The 23,088-nt window shown below is 35.6% G+C and overlaps 1 protein-coding gene across 3 annotated transcripts in view; it reads left to right on the top strand.

Moving 5' to 3' along the window:
* Window positions 1–7,324, top strand: part of LOC119067040 (ankyrin repeat and fibronectin type-III domain-containing protein 1) — a 147,842-nt gene extending 140,518 nt beyond the window's left edge. Inside the window, exons 11-15 of one of the 3 annotated variants that reach the window (XM_037169777.1) lie at window positions 1,391–1,597; window positions 1,668–1,878; window positions 4,120–4,252; window positions 4,319–4,525; window positions 4,588–7,324. In XM_037169777.1, coding sequence (XP_037025672.1) covers window positions 1,391–1,597; window positions 1,668–1,878; window positions 4,120–4,252; window positions 4,319–4,525; window positions 4,588–6,534 — 2,705 coding nt within the window. In that variant the 3' untranslated portion in view covers window positions 6,535–7,324. The remainder of the gene's footprint in view (window positions 1–1,390; window positions 1,598–1,667; window positions 1,879–4,119; window positions 4,253–4,318; window positions 4,526–4,587) is intronic. The other 2 variants (XM_037169779.1, XM_037169780.1) reach the window with 2 other exon arrangements.
* The last annotated feature ends 15,764 nt before the right edge of the window (window positions 7,325–23,088 follow it).

Here is a 23,088-nt window from a genome sequence, read left to right as displayed (position 1 = left end):
TCGTGTGGGAAAAAATACCGGCATACCTACCGTGGTAGATACAACGTTTTTCGCAATTTCGGGCCATAATCACCTTTCCAATGCAAAACTTGTCCTACATTTTGTTCCAAAATTCTTGTGTATACAGAAATTCATTTGAACGATCAAGAAGGCTGCATTATAATACACATTGCAATGTGATGTAAAAAGACGCGTTGAATGAAATCGAGTAGTCAATGCTTAGTATATACGCTTCAACAATATGTTCGGTATAATTGTGTGACTCTATAGCCGAATGGCTTTAGTCGCTGCTTTGCGATCAAAAACCTTTTGGTGTCGGTGGTTCGATTTCTGGTCAATGCAAGATTTTTATTTATAAAAATTTAGCCTTCGTTGAAGGTAATAGGTTCTTTAGCGTGCGAAAAAAATATCGCACTGCGCGCACTGCTGTGCGTCTGGGAACACAGTGAAATAAATACCTTCAAAACGACATTAAATGGATGCATGAAAAGGTGATGATTATGGACCGGAATTGCGAATAAAATTAAATCCCTAGAAAACCAGAATAACGTATGTCTTAAGAGTGAAAAAATAGCAGTGAAAAAGTGCTATTATTTCGCCGTCGGTAGATAAAATAGCGTATTCACTTCTGTCCAAATGTTTATTTAGACACTTGGGGTTATACCATTCGCCTTCGGCTCATGCAATAACTTCCCAAGTGTCTAAATAAACATGTGGACAGAGGTGAATAATCTACTAATACACAGAAACGAGTAATGTATGAAATAGTCACACATGGAAGATAAACTTTTTTTCGCACGCGCAAGAACCTATTACCTTCAACGAAGGCTAAATTTTTATATATAAAAATCTTGCATTGACCAGAAATCGAACCCCGGACACCAAAAGGTTTTTGAACACAAAGCAGCCACTATAGCCATTCGGCTATAGAGTCACACAATTACACCGAACGTATTGTTGAAGTGATTATGGCCTGAAATTGCGAAAAACGTTGTATCTACCACGGTAGGTATGCCGGTATTTTTTCGCACACAACGTCTTGTCGACCTCGGCTTCGCCTCGGGTCGACAATCGACATCTAGCGCGAAAAAATACCTTCATACCTACCTTGGTAGATAAGTTCAGACCAACAGGTGAGTCCTAGTTGCGAGAGTGTTATTTTGCCACGATAGATTATATAGCCCTTGCCTTGTCACGAAGAAGTCGAGGCTTCCCAAGACTGATAGTGACAAGTGTGTACTCTATTTTATTACATAAGCAAAACAAGACAACAACATAGACCTGAAGTGTAATTTTTGAATTATTCTTCTAGTTAAGTAATTTTGACATCCGAACATCGCGCTTATGTGATAAACATCTTAATTCCTTTCATCTTTTAATTTCATTGCAGTTCAATGGTCAACGCGTTGTGATTTCAGCAATATAGTTGGAGACCGTGAAGTAAATGAATGGAACAGTTTTCAAGGTATTATGGGTTCGGCATGTCGGATTAGTGATTTAACACAAGGGCGCCGATATTTCTTTCGGGCATGCTGTGGTAATGTAAAGGGATGGGGCCAATATCGTCAATCAATTCCAAATAGTGTGATTCCGTCAAGTAAATACCGATGTTCCAATTTTGCTATCGCCTGAATAAATTTCATATCCGATTTATAATTGAATTGCAGGCTGGAGAGATATTGAGCACAAGGAGTCGAGATTTACTGGTAGACAACGAATTTTAGATGATTTATTTACCGCTGTGCGAATGGCCCGACCAGAGGACGCGTCAGAAATACAGTTAGATATACCAGCACTGCAACGAAGAAACCCAAAGAAGAAAACTACAATCAAACAACTGTTTTCAGCAGCATCGAAATTTCAGAAAACTTTAAAAAGGTTCGTTTAAGACGAATCTACATATGGCTAAATTGTTGCCTACATTTCGGGGCAAAATTATTATTATTTTGATGATAACTTTGGACTCGCATCGTTTAACGAAAAAATAAGAACATCGTTTGATGTTAAAATGTGTTAGCTTTCAGTAAAAATTTAAATGTTTGTGGTGATGTAACCTTAGTTCGAGGAAACTCAATATTTTACGAAAATTGACACATATTTTGAGTTTTCTCGGAGTTGGGTAACATCACCACAAACATTTAAATTTTTGATGAAAACTAACACATTTTAACACCAAACGATGGTCGTACTTTTTCGAAAAAGGATGCGAGTCTAAAATTATCATCAAAAAATAATAATTTTGCCCCGAAATGTAGACAACAATTTAGCCATGTGTAGATTCGTCTTAACACTATTACTCTTTACTTTCGATTCTTGAAAAGAAAGAGTCAGTTTTTCGAATTCGAAATCAACGGAAAGAAACTGGTGACATCGATTCGTAATATAATAAGTTGTACCTCAACTTGCACATCAAAATTTTTATTTCAAATCCAATTCGATTCTAGTATTTCTAAAGCTGAAAATTAAAAAGAATTCGTCGCGAAATATATCGTTTCTCTAGAAACAAGTTGTACCATTTACCATATATTTTGGTCAGGTTGCACTCCATGGACTGACTTTTACCATTTATGATACAGTTAACCAATTACATTATGACTAGGGTTGTGGGATGCATTACTTTTACATCCTACACACTTCCCACATTCAATTGAACCAACGAATTCAATTTCATTTTTGATTTTGTCGATTGGCACCATTGACATACAAGTGGTTAGTTCACATTATCTGCACCATATACTTTGCTTGTTCAAGCAGTTGAAGAAGCCTAGGTAGCGTCAATGAAAATTGTGAAAGGACAGTTTAGCTCACATCTGACTTCATCACAAAAGCAGTAACCAATTTAGAAGAGATTTTTTGTGAACTATATGTATTTTATATGCTACATGCGTTTAAAACCGTACTGTTCATGTTTCATGCACTACTTTCAAAGCCCAAAGCATGTAAAATCCATTACATAACTCGGGATAAAAAGATGAAATGTATCGTTTTCGTGCACGAAAAATCCGTGGATTTCGATAAAGGCTGTGTAACTTATAATGTGGCTGTAGTTTTCATAATATAGCTGCAAGACTTATGAAAATATAGCACTGAACGCATATTCTATTAACATTGGTTATTTACGTACAATATGAGTTACACAACTATGTTATGGATTACACAGCTACATTACCCAAACACATGTTATAGCTAGGATTTGCATATTGTGGCTGTGTAATCTGTATCATAGCTGTGTAACGCATATTTGACATATGAAAAATATAGCTGTGGGCTGCATATCAAAAAATGTATGGGACCATGCATTCAAGTCATCCGTGCTGATGCTCAATTGACATTTATGTTAATGGATAAAGAAAAATCGCACCAAAAACTGTTCTAAAATAGCTTAGCTGATTATTATGAGGTGAGGTTTCATCATCAGGTTAATGGTAACGCCTCTTCAATAGTTAGAATCCGTAGAAACAAAGTCGAATGAAAATATCAGAAATTTCACTACATTAGAAACAAATTCATTAACTATCCAAGTAATGCTCCTAAAAGTCAAACTCGTCATTTCACAGAAAATAATTGAATTGGCGATTCTTCACACAGTTTCAATTCACTTTCTTTCAGAACCTAAAACATGCTCTAAGTGACAACTCACCAAACTAAAAATGCTAAATATAAAAACTACACACTTGAATTAGGCTGTGTGCCGCTTAATATAGCTGCAGAATTTATATTGTAGTAGCAACGCTTCGAAATAAGAACGTGCACTTTATTCACCAAAAATTCAAATTGTGATTTAATTTAATCTTTTAACAATTTCTGTTTTTATTGTAAAATCGTAGCATTATAATTTGATCGATTCTATTCATTTAATTCATTTTTAAATAATTGTAGTTTTCAAAAAAATCATTTCGACAACATTACAGTATAAAAGCTTAGACATGTGCATTTGAATGGTTTACCCGCAGGTCTACCGCGAGTAAACAGCTCTAATGCGTATGTGTAAGCTTTTATACTGTAATGTTTTCGAAATGATTTCTTTGAAAACTACAATTATTTAAAAATGAATAGAATCGATCAAATTATAATGCTTCGACTTTACTTTCGTTTGATTTTTTTAAATTTTTATTACAGGGGAATATATCTTGCCTGTATTTTGTACCACGAAGACAAAGTATTAGTCACAAATGAAGACTTTTTGCCAGTTGTCGAAATCGATGAAAATTATCCCAGCTGTCTTCATACCGATTACAATTGGTTGATGAAGGTAATGTTTTACTGAAATACTTATAGATAGAAGAAAACAAATTGAACCATATTGGGAACACTATAGGTGGCCTGTACGTGGGATGATGTTAAATCGCTACGAAACGATATGGAAAAGAATCCGACATCAGCCGTACATTTTCGTACAAAACTTCTATCAGCCGTTTGTCAAATGCAATCTGCATTATGTATACAAGATCTGGGCCAGTTGTACCACAAACCTCTACGGGATTCGATGGGAACGATTGTCCTTTCCTGCATAAACAATGTGAAAGTATGTTTGTTGTTAGGTGTAGGTGTTTTTCTTTTGGACCTAATGAATATTTTCTATCACAGAGCTCCAAGAGTGTGTCAGTTCTAAATTCACGTTGGATTCCACTGAATAAAATTCAAAAAAAGCTAATCGCAATACACGAGGATAATAACATAAACGAAATTCTACTCAGCTCAATTCAAGATCAAATCAGTTACCATCAATCGTCGGCCATCAAATTAGCGAAAGGCCTGTACATAGGTTATTTGAAGATGCAAAGTTCAGTGGATCAAATTCAGATTGTGGTCCCAACGAAAACACCGAATGTTCTTCCACACTGCAAAATTAGAGATAATCCACACATATCGGCAGAAGAATGGGATTTTCTTCGAACGAATAAAGCGAGAAGTTCATACGAAATGGTACAAAAGGAACCGACTGACGTGCAGGAATTGTTTTTAGAGTCTTTAATACATGCTGCACATCGAATTTTCAAATATATGGAAATATCATCCGAACATGCACTAGCTCATCGGCTCTATAATTTTGAGGTTATGGAACTTAGTCCAGAGGTAAGCTTTTTGGTCGTATGTCCACCCGCCGAACTGTCATGTGCTGTACCAGGCCAACGGGAAATGCTATTACAACGAGGAGATTTGCTCAGTTTGCCAATTCAGGTCTTTGAAATGGTTCATCTGAAAACCTATCACAGTGGAATCATTCAGAAATACTCCCGATTGTCTTGCATTCTGGAACTGGACACCGTGCTGGCAAATCATTCGCATAGAGAAGCTTTTTCATCTGTTGAAGTGCAGGCAGCTAAAGAACGTCTCAACAAACTTCAAGACCTGTCAAAAAATTTGAATGAAGTTTGGAAAGGTGCTCGTTGGCTGATGGATGTTATAAGTTTTGCTCGTGATCGATGTACGTACTTAGGATTAAATATGAAGGAAATTCTTGAGATAAAATCAACGAACTGTGAATATTTGGACGAAGATATCACAAATAAACTCCACCTGCTCCAACCACCGACTGTACGTGATAATAAATTAGCAAAGGGATTACCTGGTCGAGGAAGTTGGCCAGGTCCAACAAATTTACTTGGTGGAAATGGACTGTTCGTAGCTGAACATTCAAAATCAGAGCAACAATTGAGTCTGACTATGTCAAATTTAGGCTCCAGATACCTTAGCACTGCATCGGAATTTGATAATTCTCGGAAAAACAGTGCCGACTCAAATTACTCCCACTCGGGTAACAGCTACTATTCGGCCGGTGAAGCTGCAGAGCCATTTGTTCAACGCCTACCACCATCTCGGTCTGAAGACACATTGACTGCAACGAAGCATTCACCGCCGTCACTCCATCGAAAGCGGTCAATAACAGTGAATGCAAGCATGTCGTCTTCAAATTCTTTGGGATCGAAGGATGCCCAAAAGAGCACCGCTTCCACTACTGACGCAGTACATGGCTATGACCAACCGTCCGCCACATCTATAACACCTACTCACAAATCTAGATCTGTCCGCGAATCTGTAAAGTCAAACAGACCACATGCTGTAGAAAACTATTTAGAGCGATCAACCTCGTCCAAATCCAGCAAAACCAAAGATATTACGAAAGAAGATCTGCATATCAGTGAAGGTGATTTGTCGAAAGCCGGCAGTAGCTCAACACAATCGGGAACGATACAAGTATATGCTGCATATGAAACTGGTCTGGCGAGCGGCATTAATTTAAAATTGCACGTAACCACCGCAACAACGGCTCGAGAAGTAATCGATTTGGTTGTAAAACAATTGAATATGGCTGTCGTGTTAAAGGGTAAAGATGGCCCGATCTATACGAATGCTAAATTGGAGAATTTCTGTTTGGTTGCCGTTATTGGTGCTAGAGAAAGATGTTTGCGTGATGATTTCAAACCGTTACAGTTACAGAATCCATGGAAAAAGGGTCGTCTTTATGTCCGGCAGAAACACGAACTTCTTGCTGCTATTGAACATTCCAACCGAGACGCTCAATTAATTTAAACAAGAACGTGCAAATTCATGCACAAAATACCATCACCGACCGCCACCAACATCAGCAACATGGTACCATTTTAAATTCTAGTATCAAGTACAGTTTACCATTAGCCTTAGCCCCCTTTTATCCCCTAGCATAAGTTTTATTAAAAGTCTGGTTTTAAAAAAGATGATTAAAAGAAGACGGTAAAATTGTTGTAAAATCTGTTATTGTGTATAAATGTTTTTATCATCGTGATCTAAATGTGAAGAGATGAAGACGATTTTAATGTCAATGTTACTGAAGATGTGATTCCGCCGATACGCCGCCGTTACCACCAGCCCCTCCAATATTGACACGGATCGAAGAAACTCTATAGCTATTTTGCACTAGTTAGTAAATGGGCTTGTTTTGCGCACTAGATGTGAGTTTGCCGATACGAGCGGAGCGAGTTCGGCAACACATCGTGTGCGCAAAACCCCATTTACTAACGTGTTAGCAACAAGATTTTATCTACTGTATCTACTGTATCAACACAAAATCGTGCTACACATGATCGTAGTAGGATTCTGTCAATTGCGTGCGCACAAGTTTCTATATTGGTTATATGCATAAGGCATATAACTAAATATATAAACTTATGCGCACGGAAATTTTCGTGTGTAAATTGACTGTCTTTGCTAACTAGATTCATGCTGAAAATTATGAATTTTTTCAACTTACAGTGGATAAAATAGTTTTTTTTTAATCAATCTAAAATTTAAGATGAAAGTATTTGAATTATTTTTGTTTTATGTAAAAGAAGAACGAAAAACAAACAAAAATCAAAACATATTTATTTATGTCAAGAGGCTAATCAAAATGTATGCCAGGATATTTACGGGAAATCATCCGAGTAAAAACAAAAATTTATCCTAACAAATACTGATTTCTCTTTTGGATATTTCGTTTCGTCGGATTCTTCTTCTTCTTCTTTTTCAGCCTGTTTCTATCCACTGCTGGATGTAGGCCTCTCCAACTTCTTTCCATTTCGTACGATCCATTGCCATTTGCTGCCAGTTTGTACCTGCAATATTCTTAATTCCGTTTGTCCATCTCTCTGGTGGTCTACCTATAGCTCGTCTTTTATATGGTCGCCAGTTCATGATCTTTTTGGTCCAACGTTCGTCTGTCCTTCTTGCAATATGTCCCGCCCAGCTCCATTTCAGAGATGCTATTCTTTACATGACATCAACGACCCTGGTTTGTTGTCGAATCCACTGATTCGTCATTCTGTCTCTGAGTGTTATTCCAAGCATACTCCGTTCCATGGCTCTTTGTGTCACTCTCAATTTATCTTCGGATGCTTTTGTTAAAGTTAACGTTTCCGCTCCATAAGTGAGCACTGGAAGGACACAAGTGTCGAAAACTTTGCGTTTCAGACTATTATTCATTTTGCTTTTGAAAATTAGTCTGAGTTTTCCGAACGCTGCCCATGCAAGACCAATCCTACGTCTTATTTCTGCAGTTTGGTTGTCCAGACCTAACTTCAGTTTATGTCCTAGATATACATAGCTGTCGACTCGTTCAATGACAGTGTCACCAATTTTGATTTCTCTATCGTCCCCGGTGTTGGTCATGACTTTTGTTTTCGATAAGTTCATCTTGAGGCCAACTTTGCTCGCCTCTTCACTTAACTGTTGTAGCATAAGCTGAGCCTGACCTAGATTCGCTGCTATCGGTACAATGTCATCAGCGAAGCGGAGATTGCTCAGGTACTCTCCATTTATCTTTATTCCCATTTTACTCCAGTTTAACTTCCTAAAAATACTCTGCAGAATCGCCGTGAATAATTTCGGTGAAATGGTGTCACCCTGCCTTACACCTCGGCCAATTCTGAATTTCTCCGTGCTCTTATGAAGTTTTATACATGAAGTAGCATTTTTGTACACATATCGAATTGTGTTGGAGTACCTTGAGTCTACTCTACATTCGTCTAATGCGTCCAATATCGACCATGTTTCCACTGAATCGAAAGCTTTTTCGAAGTCTATGAATAGCAAGACTATGTCGATGTTGTATTCACGACACTTCTCAATAAGCGTTCTCATCACCTGCAAATGGTCGTTTGTGCTGAAACCAGATCTGAAAGCAGCTTGTTCAACAGGTTGGTAGAAGTCGAACTTGTTAGTGTTCCTCTTCGTAATGATTTTCATAAACAACTTGTAGAGTGTTGACAATAGGCTTATGGGTCGGTAATTTTCCAGCTTTGTTATGTCTCCTTTTTTATGCAGCAATGTAATTACCGCATTTTCCCAGGCTTCTGGTACTTCTTCCCATTGGAGACATTGATTAAACAAAGCCGTGATTGCCTTTAATAATGAGTCTCCACCTAGTTTAATGGCTTCCACTGGAACACCATCTTCTCCGGGAGACTTTTTGTTTTTCATCTCGGCTACTGCAGCTTTGACTTCATCAACAGTTATGTCGGGCATATCCTCCGATCCCACGTTTCTTATTATTGGTCTATCTTCGGTTTCTTCCGTTGGGCTCTGTCTTGCTGAAGAAAACAAATTCTCATAAAATTCTGTTGCAATGTTTAATATCGCATTTCGATCCGTTTGGATCGTTCCTGTTTTGTCTCGTAATTTGAAGATTTCTTTTTTGGCGTTTGTCATTTTTCTCCGTAGGACTTTCATATTGCAGTTAGCTTCAATTATGTTTTGAGCCAATTGGACATTATATTTTCTTTCATCTGATCTCCTTGCTTTGTTGATACTTTTAGACAGGTTCGTCGGATTGATCCTCATTTATTAATTTATACACCCTATGTATGTACTATGTTCTCACCTTCATATTTTCATTTCTATCTCGATTTTACGGGACTAGTCAACATTGGCAGCCATTTTAAAGTTCCTTATCCTCAAGTTGTCTTCGCTGATAAAAGAAATTCTCCTAGTTATTAATTTGTCGAATACCCCACGGCTATTGACCGGGAACTCCGCAACGTCCCGTAGACAGTTTTATTTTCGTAACGTTACCAGCCATGAAGTATGCAAGGCCATTGTTAGCATTAAATCAAATTCTGAGGGCCTCGACGGCATCCCGATTTCATTTATCAAACTAATCCTACCAGCTGTTCTGCCAGTGATTACGACCATTTTCAATGCAGCATTAACTAAATCTGTATTTCCGAAGTCATGGAAGCTGTCTAAGGTCTTGCCGAGGCATAAGAATACGCGTGATAAACAATTGCGGGACTACCGCCCGATTAGTATACTTCCGGCGTTGTCTAAGGCTTTAGAGAAGCTTATGAAGGGTCAAATGAATGAGTACATAGCTGAATTTGGACTGTTACATAGATTTCAGTCTGGGTTTCGCTCAAACCATGGTACTGCTACGGCCTTACTGAAGATTACGGATGATATAAGGGTGGATCTTGACGGTGGATTAGCCACGGTCCTCTTGTTACTCGACTTTTCTAAGGCCTTCGATACAGTTAGGCACGGTCTTTTGCTTAATAAACTTGACCAAAATCTGACGTTCTCCTCTTCTGCACTTAATTTCATTTGGAGCTACCTGAGTAATAGGCAGCAGAAGGTAATGATTAATGGATGCAGCTCCAGCTTCTCGGACATATTGGTCGGGCTCCCGCAAGGCTCGGTTCTCGGTCCGTTACTTTTTTCAGTGTTTATAAACGATCTTCCAGCGACAGTAAAGTTTTCCCGTGTGCACCTTTTCGCCGATGATGTACAACTCTACTTGTCTGTGCGTAAGGAAAATGTCAGGGAAGACGTGAATAACCTCAACGCTGATCTTAGGGCTATTTCGTTCTGGGCGGGAGCAAACGGTCTGGTACTTAATGCTAGTAAAACGCAGGCAATCAGGATCTGCACTGGGAATTGGTCGTCAACTATCCCTCAGGTGGAGCTGAATGGGACTCACATCGGCTATAGTGACACGGTCAAGGATCTAGGGATTCTGATTGATAATCTGATGAACTGGCGAGCTCATGCCCTTTCGGTCTCGTCGAAAGTCTTTGCTGGACTCCGATGCTTATGGCCTCATGCTGGCTACCTTCCTAGATCCGTCAAGCTGACTCTAGTCAAGTCTCTTCTGATGCCTCATTTCACGTACTGCTCGCAAGTCATGGGAAGGTTGCAGGCTTTGACGAAGAAGGTTCTAGAGAAGGCATTTAAGGGTTGCATTAGGTTCGTTTGTGGCTTGGGCCGTTATGACTCCACCGCAGCAGCCAGCAATGTGCTTCTTGGCTGCGACTTGTTCTCATATTTCGATTTCTTATCATGCGTGCTAATGCATAAGACATTACTCCTTAAAGAGCCTCGTTACCTGTATGAACGCATAACCCCCACCTCAAATACGCGAACTTTTAATCTGGTTATGCCGAGAGTGAGAGGAGACATAATGTCGCGGTCTTTTTTCGCGGGTGGGGTCTCGACTTATAACTCATTGCCACCGAATATTAAAAAAATTAAATCGTTAACTGGCTTTAAGGTTGCATGCAGGGACCATTTTTGTGTCTAAGATTCATGTGTTGTACCCATTTCGTTATTTCATCGTTTCAGTGACTGAGTTATTTGCCTACGTCCACGAATAATGTGTCGATGCTTGTATGTGATTCTATTGTAGCTCTTTCCCAACTGTGTTTATTATTATTTGACTTAAGCGGTTTGTTATCGTACTTTGGCTAGATTTACTGCCTGTAGTTATGAACTTGCAGTCCGAATTTTTCCTTATATTTAATTATTAATCTTGCGTTGATTGACATCCTACTGTAATATGTACTAAAAAAGGCTCACAGGCCTTACTCATATTATGACATAAATAAATAAACTAACTAACTAACTAAACTAACTAGTCAGCACAACTAAAACCTTGCAATATCTCATTATTATTATTTTGGACTCTCTTATACAGTCGCACACCTCTACACCTGCATAAAAGAGTGCGTTGATAAAACGAAAACTGAATTCATTTTCATAATAAACCTGCACATTTCATAAAAACAAAAACAAGTTTAGAAATAACATAAAACGCCAGTTGAGTTACAATTGGTAATTTTCCCGTGGTATATAGCTGAAACGGCTGAAACCGTATAGAAGTAAATGTATAGAAGTTCCATTTTTTCGTTATCTCATTCTCATTGCAAACGTTGTGAACCTCAATAAATTTGAACAATTTAAATAGCCTATAGTGGCTAGATTTAGTATGTTTGTCACTGTAAATACAAGTTTCTGGAAATGCCGAGAACTGTCCTGTATTATATTCTTAAAAAATATCTCCGACGTAATTTAGGTTTATTCGTTTTTCATGTTGTAACTAATCAAATTGTTGAACTCGGAATAGCTCAACATTTAGACACACTGAAGTTATTATTATTAGCAGTAGTGTATTTAGATATTGTTGACTGATATTTTTAAAGTTATTGAAATAATTAATATTTGTGAAAAAAATGCCCATACTATGTGTAACATGCAAATATGGTCATGATCGTAGTTAATTTATTTAACACAGATACCAAATGTCATGTGGAATGCGTGGAACGCGAGTGCTTGGAGAAACAGCGACTGCTACGCAATTGACATCTGATTGTTTTTTTTGTTGATTTGTTGGTTTTGTCGAGTGCTTTTCAATTTTAACATTTTCTTTCGCTTTGGTGTAACAAGGACTGAAACAGCTTCTAGTTTTGTGTTAAAATTGTTTCAAAGTCTTCTAAATTTTATGGGTTTCAGATGTGTTCGTATATAATAAGCCCTAATTAGGCCGTTAAATCGTGAATTTTGCTTTGTGTTTGAGTGATTTGTTTCCGTACAGAACTCATTCTGTTCTTGTCTTTTTTAAAAGAAAAATTTAATTAATTTGATAATACAGTAGGCAAAGTATCTAAATTGATAATTTTCCATTAATTCGTCACAACTTTTAATTCATAATTCAATCCTGAAAATTCATCAATCTAAAAATACACTGCTCGTACGCATTCACATCCGCAATCAACAAACGTCAAACGGTTTTCATTGTCTCATTAGATTTTTTTGTGAAAATGTTTTTTGCCTACCTATTAAACCAGAGCTCTCAATATTTCCGAAATTGTTTCATTTATTCGATTCAATAAATTGTTTACAAGATGCTTCAATTGATAATTTTTATAAATTTCGAATAAGGAAAGTGCTCTTAAAATCAACAAATCGAAAACAAAAAACAATGTTTTTATTCTTGGAGTTATTTTCAGGAAATTTATGCTACGCAAGCCTTTGAATCGTCAATTCAATCGACTGTTGTATTTAATTGATGATGCGAAGATCTTTACAGCAAATTGGAGTGCATTTTGGGATCGGCAAAAGATTTAGGCAAAGTTTCAGAAAACTATGTAGTTTATGTGGAAAATCAAATAGGAAAAGATTTCTTTTGAAGGTTGTTTTGAAGATTGTATTTAAAAAGGTGAGGCAACCGTGCTGTTTTCGGTCAGTGAATTAGCTTAGCCACACTACAAACCACTTATGTCTCGGAATAGGTAGGTTTTTGACATGAAAATCAAAAACCTGATCTGACCTGACATGTTTTAAATTTAACCTGAAATAACCAGGATTGACCTGATTCATTTGCATATTTCTTGTTAGTTTCCTTTGCCGCGGAGTTCTAAAATCGTAATTTTCGTTTAGTAGTTTCACGGAGGATATTTGCATAATAGAAGTAACAAATTTCTCAAGATATTGTTAAAATAATTTGCGAAATAGGTCTGATACAATTCACTTCAGGTCCAGTGTCTGTATTTTCAGGTTCAACTCAAATCAGGTCAAGTCAAAATCTATCAGATCTGATCCAGATCATATCAGGTTTCAGGCTATTCCTATTTCAATGATTTTCGATTACACTCGTGGTGTCCTTCAAATTACTAACGAAAATACAATGAAGATGCGTCTGATGTTTATTGACGCATGTTGGATTTTGTTTCTTCGCCGTTGGCTAAATTAAAGTCAAAGCTACAAAACATTTGTAATATGCATGTGGAGAGGAGTTAGTAGTCTTAGCTTCATATTTTTGTTGATTTTCAGTAATGTAATTAGTAGTCAAAAGAGCCTGATGAAGAGCAAAGCCGAAGCTAGAAATATTGCGTAAACTAACGTCTTTTATTTACAAACCACCGCTATAGTCCAAGAAATCAACCAACTTTAGTTTATTGTCACATAGCACATCCTTCTGACAGAAAAAACAAAGAATATATTTAACGAAAAAAAGTTGAGCTACGGTTAGAGCTTAGAATTTTATTAAGATTTGAGATAAGCCTACGAGGTGTAGTAGTCAAGCCATTTTCTGCACTCACATTTTCTGATATTTTTCAATTGTCCAAATTTGTTAATGTTCGACATTTACGCAGCATTTCGGAGATAGAAATATGAGATTTATTACATAATGCCATAGGTGAGGGATATTATTCAAGCAGCACTGCAAGGTATTTTTCTAAAAAAAGCAACGAAAAACCAAATAAAGAATGAATTAACTGAAGTAACGTACTTATTTCAAGAAGTTCAATACAAAAACCAGCGCTAAGAGTGCAATAAATTTATCAGATTTATCTTTTCGACTAATGGATTTTTTAAATCTTATTAAGAAGGGGTTGCTGAAATAATTCCTCCAAAGTGACTTGATAAGAATTTCTGTAGATACTTAAAAAGAGATTAGGTCAAAATTCAAAGATATTCAGTGAGCCCGGCTAACAGAACCCTTCTATTATTCAATATTAAAATAAAGATCCATTGAAATAGAGGAAAAAATCTTTTGAATCGAAAACATCTGCAACTTATTAGGAATTCCTGATATTTCTTTATTTTCGAGTAGATAAGTAGTCAAAACACATTTTAAATGAGAATGAATTAAAAACAGTATCGAACAAGCGAAGAACAATTTATATAAGTTCTTTAAGTGTTTTTGATCAATAAATCTAAGTTTTATTTAAAAAAATCGATATCCGACACTTACGGAGCATAACTTTTCTGAAAATAACTTTTTTTTTTAAATAATTCAATTTATTATCATCCCTTAACCTATGGCATTGTTTTTTGTTTTCGATTTGTTGATTTTAAGAGCACTTTTCTTATTCGAAATGAAACAATTTCGGAAATATTGAGAGCTCTGGTTTAATAGGTAGGCAAAAAAAATTTTCACAAAAAAATCTAATAAGACAATGAAAACCGTTTGACGTTTGTTGATTGCGGATGTGAATGCGTACGAGCAGTGTATTTTTAGATTGATGAATTTTCAGGATTGAATTATGAATTAAAAGTTGTGACGAATTAATGGAAAATTATCAATTTAGATACTTTGCCTACTGTATTATCAAATTAATTAAATTTTTCTTTTAAAAAAGAAAAGAACAGAATGAGTTCTGTACGGAAACAAATCACTCAAACACAAAGCAAAATTCACGATTTAACGGCCTAATTAGGGCTTATTATATACGAACACATCTGAAACCTATAAAATTTAGAAGACTTTGAAACAATTTTAACACAAAACTAGAAGCTGTTTCAGTCCTTGTTACACCAAAGCGAAAGAAAATGTTAAAATTGAAAAGCACTCGACAAAACCAACAAATCAACAAAAAAACAATCAGATGTCAATTGCGTAGCAGTCGCTGTTTCTCCAAGCACTCGCGTTCCACGCATTCCACATGACATTTGGTATCTGTGTTAAATAAATTAACTACGATCATGACCATATTTGCATGTTACACATAGTAATCTTTTTTGTAATTTAAAATTAACCTACAGTTACGAAACAATAGGTGTTAGCACGATTTTGTTGTTACATCTTTTTCCAATCCACAAATCACAGCAATGATATTTTGAACGGATTTGTGGATGTTCTCCCAAATTACATTCTTACGACAAGCTCAAAGGGACTGCTAGTTTCTCTAGATGAGAAAAAAATGTCGAGTTTACATGAAATTCGCCTAGTCGGTTTTTTATATTACTTCAATCTCACTGGACTATTTTTTTGTGTAACAACTTCACATTGATTCATTCCCATGGAATGTCACAACAGTGAAGTTTGTTCATGAAAAAATAATTCAGTGACACCAGTTACTTTTCGGTTCACTTTTTCATTAAATCGTTCACTTGAAATTCAAATTTTAGGCACATTTACGGCGTGAATTGAAATTTCGTACCAAACCACAACACTGCTCCTAGCAAAAGCACAGTGAGATCACAGTGGTCATGCGCTTGTTTTCTTTGTATGTTCTTATAACTAAAGACTCCAGATTTGACACTTGTTCATGCTAGGAGCAGTGCTGTGTCCAAACTTTCACAATTTTTGTTTTCTATATTTCAATTATCGCAAAACAAATGAATGAGTTTTTAATGGAAGAAAGAGATGTATCGAACTTTCGTGCCAATCGTGTTATATATGACATTTTTCCATCATATCTACCTTAAAGTCTATGAGTTTGTTATAAAAAATGTAGTCTGTGACAATATCGGAAATTGTGGATTGCGCCGTTTCTTTAAAAAAACAAACAAACAAAACTGTGTCACTACCTTTGTTTCGTATTATCCAGGCAAAACAACGATATTTCCTCGAGATAGTATTTATTAAACTGAATGTTATCAAGATCAAACATTTGAACAAAGAAGTAACAGATTTTTCGTTTTCATAAAGCTAATCTCAATGTTGTGAAGTTGACTTATTTGACAATATTTGAGAGAAGAAATCGATATTTGACAACGATCTATACGATTGATGTATTCCTCATTATTAACCTGTCACATATTTATCTGTTATCTATAACGGCGACAAAAATAATGGCAAGCTCTGGCTAATATGGACCTTTATATAGTAAAATGCATGTTTAAAAAAATGAAGTACAAGATTTCAAATCAACAAATTAAATATACTTTGATCGATGGAAGTAATAGACTCGATAGTAATACTGGTCATATGCTTTCCGTCTGTAACAGGTTAACACTTGTGATTTCTTATTTTGTATGTAGCCTGTATGACCATAATATTTGTAAAGTATTATAACTTCAACAAATTTTTCAAAGAAATGTTTTATATCCAAAAGTTCGATATTTCTAGATTTTTTTGGATGCAACAGTGAAAGGTTTGCGTCAATGCTTTGTTGACTTTTAAGTTGGAATTTGTAAACTATAAATATGAATAGTAGTACAATTCTTGTCTATCTGGACAATTCTACTGTTTTTTCTGTCACATTTTATAACACGTGTCTAACTAGGCCCCACCACTTGGGTGGGTCAGGTCCCTTGACTGTTTTTTTTTCTATAATTCCAGTCTTAGTCACCAGTCATCACATGCTTCATTTTACTCATATTTATTTAATTTCCTGAAGAAACAAAAAGAGCTATGAGTTGAAGGTCCAGCGAGCGATGTCTTACTCCTAATATGAGTCTCCCATAAAGTCTACTAAAAGCGCTGAACAGGTGGCGCATTTCTTGCCTTCCCTTTTGAAAAAAAAACTCATGTGAATTACGGCCCTCGCTTCGCTCTGGCAAAATGCACACTCGTGCAAACACTTTAGGAACGAAAAAATTTCTTTTAAGAACACGATTTCACGCAAAAATTGTCGTATATCGCAGATTACCAGTCCAATAAAGTCCAATGTTAGAAATTAAACAACATGAATTACGATACTGGTCAAAAACACTTAATATTTTCAAATCTGATATTTTTGAAGCCTCTGAGAATTACTCGAGTTATTGTGTTATCAAGCAAGCAAGATTGTTCTAGACTTCTAGATTGTTCGACCAGAAATCCAGATTCACTTACTCGTCGAATAAAATTTGTTTCTGGAAATCCGTTGCAAAAATGTCGTGGTAGCAAGTTGTGTTTACAATTACACTCCAACCTCACTACTCCAATATTATCCATCTACGAACATAAAATCGGGTTAAAATTACTTAAGTTATCACGATAACAAGGAAAAGCGTTTGAGTATAATTTCTCCCATATCTTGTAACAACGATCACAAAATTATATTCACATGAAAAATCAATGTCTCTTTTATTCACATGCTTCATTTTTCTCAAATTTAATTTAATTTTCTGCAGAAACAAAAAGAGCTATGAGTTGCTGGCCCAGCGAGCGATGTTTTACTATTTTCCTCTATTACGAGTCTTTTATATTGTCTCCTAAAAAGCGCGTTGAGTGCCAAATAACAGAAAACATACAAAACATACGCTATGAGTGGAAGGTCCAGCGAGGTACGTTTAACACCTAATATGAGTCTATATACTAAAAGGTAAAAGCGCTGAAAAGGTGGCGTATTTCCTGCCTACCTCTTGAAATAATAAAACTCGTGTGAATTACGGCCCTCGCTTCGCTCTGGCCGCAAAGTTCACACTCGTTCAAACATTTTAGGAACGAAAAAAATTCTTTTACGATTACGGATTTCACGCAAAAATTGTCGTATATCCCAGATTACTAGAGTCCAATTAAATTCCAATGTTCGAGTTTAACCACATGAATTACGCTACTGGTCGATATTGATTTTTGAAGCCTCTTTGAAGTACTCGAGCTATCGGTTTCTCAAGCAAGCAAAAATTCTTTTGGGAAGTACTTCTTAATTGTTAGACCAGAAATCCATAAATAAGAAATATATGTAGAATTTCTCCCATCTCGTTGTTCGGACATTATCCATCTGCAAACTCAGCCTCAAGAGTTTCAATCTTCGTCGATTAAGACAAAATCCTTTAAAATCGGATACAGCTATCAAAAATTAGGTATTATCACATTCTTGTTTTATGTAGGATCTGATATTTCTAGTCCCACAGACTCTCACAGTCACAGCTGTTATATTGAATGAAATATTTGAATTTTTTCCCAGTCGAAATTTTTGTCGCACACATGTAACGACCAATTTACTGGGATACAAACCAAAAAACCATTCAATATCAAGACTGTCAAATCTGTGGATCTAGAAATTATGTAGAATATGTTGCAAACGAAAATATGATAAAAAGTAAATTTTTTTATCGCGGTAACAAGTAAAAAATTCTCTTAAGAATTACTCCCATCTCATTACCCTAATATTGTCCATCTACGAACTTAACCTCATGATTTTCATTCTCCGTCGATTAAAACCAAAATTTTGCAAATCGGTAAAGAATTACTCGAGTTATCGAGTCCACAAGTGTACGGACGTTTTCTGTATTTAACGTTTTTTGCCAACGTAGAACATTTTCAAAATATCAAAGTGAACTTAGCGTTACAGACATTTAAGGGTATTTTCTTTCATAAGACCCTGACTTTCAGTCAAGGGAATAATTTACCTATCAAGTAAGGAAAATGTTGACAATTTTAAAACAAGTCTGATAACTCTACTACATACTATATCAAAGGCTCTATACCAGGCAAAAGTTGACCGATTTTTAAACGTCGGATTTGATAGCGCAATTACGAAGCCCCGTACGACGTTCCTTTCAAATGAAACAAAGATTTCAAATCGCCCTAAAATTTTAATTTTTTGTGTATAAAAAATACATAGGGCCTAGTATCGGCCTCAGTCCGAGGACCCAAATTTTTTTCAACTACATTCTATTCGGCCTTTGATTATCTTCCAAATGAAACCAAAATTACAAAAAACGGATGAAATTTGCTCGAGTTATATGTAAAATACACATAGGGCCCTAGTAGCGGCTTAGTCCAAGGACCCAAATTTTTTTTTCAACAACATTCTATTCGGCCTTTGATTACCTTCAAAATCAAACAAAAATTACGAAAAACGGATGAAATTTACTCGAGTTGTATGTAAAATACACATAGGGCCCTAGTACCGGCCTTAGTCCGAGCACCCAAATTTAATTTTTTTCAACAACATTCTATTCGGCCTTTGATTACCTTCCAAATGAAACAAAAATTACGAAAAACAAATGAAATTTACTTGAGTTCTATGTAAAATACACATAGGGACCTAGTAGTGGCCTTAGTCCAAGGACCCAAATTTAATTTTTTTCAACAACATTCTATTCGGCCTTTGATTACCTTCCAAATGAAACAAAAATTACGAAAAACGAATGAAATTTACTCGAGTTCGATGTAAAATACGCATAGGGCCCTAGTAGCATTTCACTTCTAAGGCCCTAACTCACGGTCCACTCACCCGATTTTAAAAACCTTTTCTTTCCTGGATTGGTATTGACAATACCTATCATTTGCCGTGTCATTTACATTTCCATCGTTTATTTTGCCATAAATATCACCAAAAGACCTTAAATCACTTAGGTGGCCCTAACTCACGAAGGACCGACCCGAATATGCCCATCTTCGAACTTAGCCTCACTATTTCGACTATCTTTCTAAAAAAATTTGAAATCGGATTTGATTTACTCAAGATATCGACGTGACGGACAGACGGACAGACAAAATTTTTATTGCGGATTCGTCATCTATGAACATAGGCAAACACTTTTCCCTTACCGTCTGCTTCGAATTCCATCAATTACACACGGTATCGTAATCCTATAAGCCCCTTTGTACTTCGTACGGGGCTAACAATCTAAAATCTATCACACTTGTTTCTACCACTTGTTTCTTTCTTCCAACTGATCGCAAATTTAATTTGTGTTCAAGTAGCCACAATTTCGTCGCTTGATACATTTTGGGTGCAATTACACATCTAGAGCCTAATAAACTACTTCGCACTCGAAGTAATAATAGTTGTTTTCGCAATTCCGGTCCATAATCATCACCTTTCCATGCATCCATTTAATGTCGTTTTATGCAATTCAGTGAGCGAATTCGATAAGTACACAGCCTGTGTGCAGTGTCATATGAACCAGTTTTATTTCATCCAAAAAAATTTATCGCATCGACACGATCATAATCATATATTCATCAAATGTAATAACAACGTTTTTCAGTAGATGTCAATTTCAGTTGCAGTTCTTTTTAGTAAAAATGTTGTTTTTGTGGTTTGTTTTGTAGTCTTCGGGAATTCGCTCATTGAATTGCATAAAACGTTGTATGAAACAAGAATCGTGTGAAGGTATTTTATAGCACACAATGTCTTGTCAACCTCAGCTTCGCCTCGGGTTGACAATCAACATCTAGTGCGATAAAATACCTTCATACGATTCTTGTTTCATAAATAACCATTATGACATCGAGTGCAAAATACTTTGTTAGGATCTAATAATACACATCGTGTGCCTAATAAATAAAGTACTTTGCACCGAATTTCATACAACGATTTATGGAACAAAGGAGGTATCTAAGTTTTGCAAATTTTGCACATTAAGAAGCTGAATAGCTTAAAAAAATATCATATTCTAAATCGAACCATCAGTTTGATAATGGTTTTCAAATAGTAGCTTTGATTTATCTGTCAAAGTTCAACAGACCTCGTCCCATGATGGATATTTGCTATTTTTTCAAAAATTATGTTTTGCACAGAAATATTTCATTTACATACATATAAGTAACAATGCAAAATGCACGCTATTACATTTTCATCTTAAATTTTGGCCAACAGAAACATTTTAAAAATGAAATTATATAACGAAAATTAAAAGAAAATATTTATAAATTTTAAATAAAAAAAATCAATTAATTATCTTCTTGTATGTTTAGGAAAGAATAATAGTTATTTTCGTATCTACTTTGTACGATTGATTTGAGGCAATTTCGCGCCTAAAAGCCACCGTTCAAAACAGATTAGAAATGTTTCATGTAAAGGGTCGAAAAACTGAAAGGGCTTTAGAAAAACCTTCGTTTCTTCCTCGAAACATGAAAAAATATTAATTATTTGTGATTTATTGTAAATTAAGCTTTAAAGATCGTGTAATCTTATGAAATAACCAAATTATTACGAAAATAAATGACACCAAATTGACAAAATAAATTAACTTTCGTGGAAGAGACACACACGAGTATAACTATAATTATGAGAGAACGAAAAGAGTGTCTATTATATTTAGCAAACTGTAAAATGGTCTGCGAAGAGGAATAGTTATTTATACTACAAGAACTGTAAAAGATATTTTATGCTCGAGAAATGGTAAATATATTTGCCTTTTTGAGAACATAAAATACCCATACAGTTCTTGTAGAATAAAAATATGTATATAATGAGAGCGCTTAAACGCACTTTATTTGACCAAAAACAAAACACACAGTCTCTGTGTAGTGTATACAAACGCGGCATCGCATGGAAAATTCAGTATTTATGGTGTGTTACATCATTCATATTTGTGGTGTGAGCAATGTCCACCGGACATCAAACCGATATTTAGTAAAATTTTGATGGATAAAATTACGTCCAATCTAAATTTGTAAGGTTTTTCATCGAATAAAATAATTCCCTGAGTTTTTTTACTACCGAGTGTCGTTTGAAAGTATTTTCGATATTAAATTGCAAGATAATATGTGCGATAAACAGAGAAATGATAAGTTGGTACGCCTGTGGCATACCAACTTATAATTCCTCTCGCGATAAAATACCATCATACGACACGTGGTATAAACAACATTTTCGCAATTTTGGGACGTAGTTACGCATTTTTCCAATACAAAATATTGTGAAGAGATATGTCACACTTTTATTTACGAACTTTGTCGACTAAAAGAAATAAACAGAAATAATTGTTAATAAGATCGAAAATTTACTGTACTGTACTGAATGGAGTACTATATGTTCTTTTTCGGTCGCGATCGAGTGAAATCCAGCGAAATACAAACTTTATAACATTCCGGAAAGTGATGATTATATCCAACAATTGCGAAAATATATCTTATTTTGAAAGATACTATTGTAATGATGGAAATGGATCTCGGAGCTGTACAGAATGAAAACCACTTAGTTCGGTTAACAAAAGTAAAGTAAATTTATTGACGATGCCGGATATAGATATTCAATACATAGATAGAGTGTTACCTGATAACACTTGGTACTAAAGCAATTAGTCAGTTTAATTTCTTCATATCAACAGATACAATGTGTGTAAATGTGCAGAAACACAAAACATGATTTTATAATTTGAAAAAATATTTGTAAAAAAATAGTAATTAAAAATTGGAGCGTCGTATACTCATTTTTATCACATTCAGGGAAAACAATAATATCAAGCAGTCAAGGAAGAAGAATTTAAGGGTCGCTGCCCTTGTGTGATAAATTATCGTATACAGGTTTTGATTTGAAATCACGTGTCACGGTTAGTAAAAGCATCTGAAAACGCGCAATCAAATGATAACTTTGAGTTATACAAAATAATTATTGACACTCGAATTGAAATTTATGACAACGCAGCGATAGATTCTTACATATAGTTTTTGAGTCCATTAATTCATTAATAGAAGATTATCCATAAAATAAATGTTTTCTACATACACAAGAATGCGCAGAGGGAAACCCATGGCTACATAAGTATATGTTTGTTTTGCATTCGAATACATATAGAAAACATTTGTTTCATGAATAATTTAGACGACATGCACAATATCCTGTTTTAATGCAAAGTGGAAGGGGCTATGGAAAAATCTCCGAGTGTATTATCGTCGCGGACGATAATACCGTTTACTAAACGATAATATCGTCGCTGTGACGATATTCGTTTTTAACGACGATA

This window comes from Bradysia coprophila (genome assembly GCF_014529535.1).
Source record: "Bradysia coprophila strain Holo2 chromosome X unlocalized genomic scaffold, BU_Bcop_v1 contig_117, whole genome shotgun sequence".
In the NCBI taxonomy this organism is placed as follows: Eukaryota; Metazoa; Arthropoda; class Insecta; order Diptera; family Sciaridae; genus Bradysia; species Bradysia coprophila.
This window is presented reverse-complemented; position numbering and strand designations above follow the sequence as displayed.